Raw genomic sequence first — 7,417 nt, forward strand, 5'->3', positions numbered from 1 at the left:
GACGCCCTCAGATGTAACAAATTACACATTTCTCATTATTCTTTATAAGGGCCCCCGTAATTGTTATTGTTGCATGCTTCAAGATTAAAAAATTACATTATTATTACTGGACGCTTTTCCATCCAGTCAAACCAAAAAGTATTTAGGTTTTGAATTTTATATCGGTAAACCGATGATTGCGTGCTTTTTCTAAAATCAAATGAGAAAGTGTTAGGGATTTGAAGTGCTTGGGCTTGTTTTCTATAGGCCACCATGAAACTTGCAGCCCTAGATCCACCCCAAGCAGCAATCCTAGCTACGCCCATGGTAGTAGTTATAGTTATAGCACTAGTATGATATCTGTATTAATTTTTCGGTAAAAAATTCTAATACAGTCTCTCAATTTTTGGAGGTATAATCAACGACCTTGTGACATTCTTAATACAGACGCCCTTAATTTTTCCTTGTTTTACTAGTTCCTACAAGGTGTCACATTTAAACGTTGCCCCCGAAAGTATGAGTATGTGATGAAAGTAGGTACATCTGAAAATAAATCATTTTGATCATTTTTTTTTAAATATACTTCCTCTTCGAGATGGATGAGATTTCTTTTTAATCCACTACTTTTGTATTTTTCAAATTAGAAATATACAAACTAAATCTGGTATTGGATATGTTGCCCCAATACGTGTGATATAATTTCCCTAATCAAAGAGTTAAGGAATATGAGCAATTTCTTCATTAATTTAATGAAAAATTTGTATGGCCTAATACAAAGTGAAATTTTAAATTCTGAATGAAAAAGATCCCCTTATATTTTCTGATTTAATTCAAAATTTATTTTGTTTAAAACAGAAGGCAAGTTTAGGGGTACAAATCAATTCAATTTCCTGTTAGAATAATTTTTGTAAATAATATTAGTTGTAGAAAAATATCTGTAAATCCAGTAAATAAATGGAACTCTGTATCTAGAAGGGAGAAAAAAAACACCGCTTACAACTAGTACTATTTAACTCTAACCGTTTAGTGAGAATTAATATTTCTCGCTCAACGCTGTAACTAATGAGCCCACATTTAACGAAAACGTTGGCAATGGTGAACATTACCTTAATAAAGTTTTGTTTAATTAAACATGATTAGAGAAGTCCGGCCCTGCAAAGTTTAAATTAAAAAATATTTGTAAGAATTTTGAAACGGTCAAAAATAAAAACTCAAGATTTGCAAGTGTAGGACATAATTTATTGGTATTACTCAAAAGATAAATTAAACAGCTGCACAGTAAGTTTTATTATAAGTGCTCTAAATAATTACAATTTTGGATATCTCTGTAGTAAAACAGCAAAACATTAGTGCACAATTTTTTTGATATTACGGTAATACTACTATGTTAATTAAGTTATATTTCATAGTTTCCCTTTAGTAATAAAGAGCAATAATAGTAATGTTAAAAACAAACGCTAATTCTTAAAAGTAAGTTTTTATTTAATTAGGTATGTAACACATCTTTAATAGTTTCATTAATTACTTCCACAGTCTTATCTAATCCTCCTTTAACCATTGATTGAATAATGCGAATTATAATAGGGTGCATAAAGATACTGACTACACTAGTCATAGAACTAGTGATCCAATCTATCAAACCATTCCCCGAAAATGTAAGGCTTACTCGCCTGGAACAGACGAAATATATTAATATAATCAAAACTAATTTATTGATCATTTTAGTTTACAATAGAGAACAGTAACAGTACCAAATAAAATAAGAACTGTTGTCCTAATTAAAAAAATAATCCAAAATTCCTTTATTTCAAATCTCAGGAGTCACAAGCGATAGGTATAAGCCACATGAGCACCTAGCTTTAGGCAACCAACATTGCACGGCAGGTACTGTAAACTAAAAATCCCTAACTCTTAACGTCACCAATATTAATGATTCGTTTACGATGAACAATGATAAACCGTTGAATCTGAATCCATTTGATCCGATCAGGTCTGGGTTAAGGTCACTTCAAAGTCAAATGTAGAGAATCAATTGCCAACAAGGTAAACCTACATCTATACGTTTCTGGGGTCGCTAAATCCCAATTCGTGGTCAGTTTGACCCGATCGAGTCTGCTAAATACTCTCAAGTTCTAAACTCAAAACAATCAAGTGATGCATTTATGCATATTAAAATTTGAGTAAGAAATAAGATTAAAGAAAGCTTTCACTCTGAGCCCGTGGCTCTCGAGTTAATTGTTGTTGTAAAAGAAATTCACAAAAAGTAGTTGTCTACCATCACAACGTGGGGGTACCTTAAGTGGCAGACATTTTAGGTGATCAAGATTTCTTCGATATGTCAAATAAACTATAATCCGACGATGCAGGAATAGAAGAAATATCGGTTAACATACGAAAGATGACTATAAAAATTTGATTGGTTTTGTGGAGCATGGAGAAAGATTCTACCAACATATTAAGGAAATAGAGCGTCGGTACCAAGGCAGATGGAATATAAACATATAAAAAAATCCACTTCGCAGATCTTTTGACAATGAAATAGTTTGATACCACAAACGTAAGTAGTAGTCTCGACACCATAATCTTGACCTGACCTTAACCCAGACCTGATCCAGTCAAATGGATATCGGATTCATATTAAGCAACCAACAACGTAGTTATGAAGGTTTACTTTTTTGGCCATTGACTTTCTATATTTGGCCTTGAATTGACCTTAACCCAGACCTGATCGAGTCAAGCGTATACCGGATTCGGATTCAGCAACCCGATATGGACACCACGGTCTTGTCTTTCGAACATCCCACAATTTTTTTTGTGGGGCTGTGCAATCATTTGTTAATCAGCTTCTGACATAATTACAAGAATTATAAGTGGTCCTAGCCATCTAACTGATACGAAATCGGTTAATTCTTTTTGTGAGGAAATAGTTACATTTTTAAGAATTTGAGAAGAAACAAGAAATTTTTAAAAGATTTACAGTTACGTACATGAAAAAGTTTTTTCTTTTTCTAACTCAATAGTGAGACACGCTGAATAAAGAGCGGCAATAGTTCACTACAATTGGTCATTATTATGATCGGCTGCATAAGATCGCCGGGTTTTCTGTCATGTCAAAGACTAAAAATATTTTTGTACAGGTATCACTATATATACAGATATGTCGATTTTATAAATGGTTGTGCTTTTATAATTACTTACCCAGTGTCAGTAATATCAAAGGTATCTAATGAGGCAACGTATGTTTCAAAATCAAAACTGAGGCTTATATTTGCTCTCACATTCGCCATTTTGCCCTGAACATCACCTTCTGCATTAAGCAAGAGTACCTTTGTGTAGTATTTATATATAAACTGAAATTACAAAAAAATAATTTTTAATAGCTTACCGCGAAAGTATCGTTTAGTGTTCAGAGATACTATCCTGAACTCTTGAGTATACATGATGTCTGGTAAGTATATTGCATACTAATAAATAATAAGGGAGGTCAAAATAACCCTAGTTCGTCATAAAAAACATCTTAAAGTACCCCTTAACGGAGATACAAAGCCACAAGGGGGTACCCAGTGATTTACCTTTTACCTTCACCTCTAACTTTTGAACCGAAGTGTATAATCACGTCCAAAAGGTACATGCTATGTCTCCCGCTGATTATCCTGCAAAAGTCATTTACGCAATTTGGTTTTTGCAACGATTTAGGCAAAATCCAAATTTGACTAGTATTGTTTTGTTCAACAAATGTAGAGTACCTTTTTTAAACAGGAATGGCCACAGTATTTAAAAATTCAGTTTTCAGCTCTATAAAGTGGCACCTGTCAAAATTTTGGCTCAATGAATATGGTGGCAAGACCGTTCCTGACTTCCCTGACAGTTTAAAACATCTACCGTAGTATGGTTTAATGGGCCTAGATTTATGGCCTAAATAAAATATTAAAATTTCATTAAATTATACACGTCAGTTCAAAAGTTAGAGCCGGAAAGGTAAATCGTTGGGTGGGGCTCTGTATCTCCGTTAAGGGTCACTTTAGGGTTTTTTTTTATGAGAAACTAGGGTTATACACATACACTCCCGCGAGTATGCCATGTACATACCAGACACTCTGTACACTACACTGTGTAGCACAAGACAGGCCTGTTTATTTATTTTATTTATTTGTAAATACAATATCTAGAAGAATAAAGTCCCAATTAGGTATGTAATAAGATGAAACAGAAATAAAATATAAAACGACAAGCATTAAGAGTTTATTCCAAAATATAACAAAAAAATAGATAATGTAAATAACATAGGTATACAGGAGTTTACTAACAGTTGCTAATCATTTTTTTTATGTTATTCATCGACGAAAAAAATATATCAATTCATATGTTTGGTAATTAGAAATGATTTCGAGTAGCAGGTTTGTACGAAGTGTGGGTAATTGTAATATTGAATAAACTTTAGGAACATGATATAGAATTTTTTAAACTAATGAATTTAAAGTACCTATTTGTAATTTTAAAATGGAATATGATTGAAAAGATAATTATTAAAATTAAAATGTTTGAGGTGTACCACAAGAAGGATGAACTACATAACTAATGAAATGTATGGTCTTTAGGTACCATCAATGCATATTATATTTTGCAGTCTTAGTAATATATACGAGTCTTTAAAATTACTTAAAATAGAGTCTGTTTTAAAAAATTTGAATATTTAACGAATATGTTCATCAACAACAATTTAATATCAAATGTAACAATGTCGGTTAACTTGTAATTGTAATAGTCTACTTCAAAAAGATTCACTAATTTTATAATAAAAGTCTAGAATGTTTGTTTACAATCTAGAACCTTGTTTACATTCAGATGCAGATTATTATTCGCACACCAACTATTCGACTTGTTAAGACTATCTAGTACAATCAGCAGAACATCTCCAAAAACAATTAGAAATCTGTCGCACACGACAAGTAATTTACATTAAGGCATTTCGTAAGATCATTAATAAAAATAGTAAACAAAAATGACCTCAGAGTAGACCCTTGAGGACCCATGGAGATTTTAAAATTGATCTTATTGGAAGTCACAATTCTGTAGCAACAAGTATCTGCCACTGATTGTGAAATAAGATTTAAACAAATGTATCGGGCCATATAATTCGAATTTTACTGTTAATAGGTGGTGATGAGGCCGAATGACTGCTTCAGAAAAATCGCTATATATAAGTATACGCTTCATCAATAAATTGAATTTTCTCATAAATCCGTATTGGTACTGAGACATTAGTTGAAATGAAAATGAAGTTGACCATCAAAAAATTATTTCAAGAATTTCGGAAAGATTATTTATAATGACTATGGGAGGTAGTTATTTATATCATTCTTAGTAGCTTTATTAAATATTCGCGACATGTTTAATATCCGTGGATATACAATTAAAGACGTCTTTTAAAGGTTTTACGGTTTTACAAAAATTGTTTAGCAGCCTTTATCAAAAAAATCAAGAATTAGAATGTCTTATTGTAAAATTAAATGTAAAAATAATTCAGCAAAATAATTGGCAAAAGTTCTGGCAAGTAGCGTTAATTATATGTATACTATTGTGACTGATACAGAATGGATTTGAGGTAGAGCTAGACCTTGAATTAATATGAGATCAAAACATTTTAGGATTTAAGGTCAGATCATTCATTCTCAATTTAAATACTTTTTAAAGCGAAACTAATCTAAGATTTAACTTCAGTTCTGAAATATTTAAAACAGTTATAATCATCATCAATGATACATGTTTATGTCACAACTTATTCATTAATTTAACTTTATTAATAATATTACCATCAAACCAAGCCGGAGAATATCTATAAGATTTTCTTCTTCTTCTTTACAGGTACATAAGTATATGTCTAAAATATTGGATGGGAAGCAAAAACGAATAAGTTTTGGGGCAAATGTTAATTTCGATTCAATTTTTTGTTTGTTTTGAATTCTCTTAAATTTTAATATCAATTATTTTCGAGCTATATATTTTTTTTATGGCAATAGTGCAATTTACGATCATTTTTGGATGAACTAGAACATATTAAAAATGCGTCATGTTGAAATAAAACATATTCCGAAATGTACAGAATTTCATTGTAATTATTGTTGATTGTATCACCATGATCAGAACATCAAGCTGTATCAAATTCACATGAAAAGATTGGGGTTGCCAGTAAAAAAATATAATGACGTCACAGTTGAACGTAAAATTTTTAAAGATAGATCGTTAAAAAAACAAAAATCAATGTTTTATCGTAAAACTTAACGCTATCGTTAAACATTCAATATTCCTACCTTTTATTAACACAGTATATGAAAGAAAAATCATGGGATACTTATGATATACTACAAAAATAATGACACTTCCTGTTAGAACGGAAACTGTATTTCGGAGAAAGATTTGCCCTAGTTACCTGTTCGACAATTTTTGTGGCAAAATTTTTAACAATTATAAAAATAATAATGACTCACCATCAATGTGTCAAACTTTATAGGAATTGTAAATGTTACTTTCTTCATAGAAGATCGATATGTGACTACAACATCATTATATCTTGTTATGGTAGATGTGTCTTCTAACCACCCTCTTGTCAAATTTATTGTTCCAGTGGGAAATAACTGAAAACCATTGTGGATCACGAAGAATATAAGTTTGAATACCTTTAATACTAGTTAAATGACAAAATGTGTACATTATTAATGTTTTCATGACGGTGTGATGGAGCAATAAAAAATATCGTATTTGTAAAACGATTTTGTTGAGCTGGAGTTCGTCACAATTTATAAGACATTCAATACACATTGAAAGTAAACTACAATGAAAAATCCATTGTTATATTTGCAGTGCTAGTTATTTTTGTATGACCTAGTTTGTGTTCAAAGTGTAAAATATTTTGGTTTATACGGGGTGTTAGTAAATAAGTGGACAAATTTCAGGGGGTGATTCTACATGAGAAAATAATGGCAGTTTGCTTGTAAACGTATGTCCGCAAATGATTCGTTTTCCGAGATACGGAGTATCAAAGTTTTTCTTAAAAACTCTGAAACCGGTCGAGATGTGCAAATAAAATTTGGTGGGTTTTAAGAGGTAGTTATTGCGCATTTTTTGACATGCAATTAAGAATTTTATGTTCATCATTGGCGCGCGTACGGGTAATAATCTCAATTTTTTTGAAGAAAAAAATTGTACGCCACTGAGATATTACAAATTAAAAATTTTTGAATTCCTCGTTCAATTTGTGACAAAAAATCTCTCTTGTCTTTTCTTCGTATGGGGCGCCGTTTTGATGCAAAAAAATAAAACATCTTAACGCGTATTTTTTATTTCTTTAATACATTATCAAGAACTATCTAATACAATAACATTAAACCAGAACAATAACAGAAAATAACACTAATAAAATTTTGAAAAGGCGCAAAGC

At 31.2% G+C, this 7,417-nt stretch overlaps 1 protein-coding gene across 2 annotated transcripts in view; it reads right to left on the minus strand.

The window, feature by feature from the left end:
- Window positions 1-1,339: 1,339 nt before the first annotated feature.
- Window positions 1,340-7,417, minus strand: part of LOC108917609 — a 9,329-nt gene continuing 3,251 nt past the window's right edge. For both annotated transcript variants that reach the window (XM_018724301.1, XM_018724300.1), the window contains 3 exons: window positions 6,468-6,614; window positions 3,178-3,329; window positions 1,340-1,649 (listed from right to left, as the gene is read on the minus strand). In XM_018724301.1, coding sequence (XP_018579817.1) covers window positions 1,466-1,649; window positions 3,178-3,329; window positions 6,468-6,614 — 483 coding nt within the window. In that variant the 3' untranslated portion in view covers window positions 1,340-1,465. The remainder of the gene's footprint in view (window positions 1,650-3,177; window positions 3,330-6,467; window positions 6,615-7,417) is intronic.

The sequence above is a fragment of the Anoplophora glabripennis genome, unplaced genomic scaffold (assembly GCF_000390285.2).
Source record: "Anoplophora glabripennis isolate ALB-LARVAE unplaced genomic scaffold, Agla_2.0 scaffold58, whole genome shotgun sequence".
In the NCBI taxonomy this organism is placed as follows: Eukaryota; Metazoa; Arthropoda; class Insecta; order Coleoptera; family Cerambycidae; genus Anoplophora; species Anoplophora glabripennis.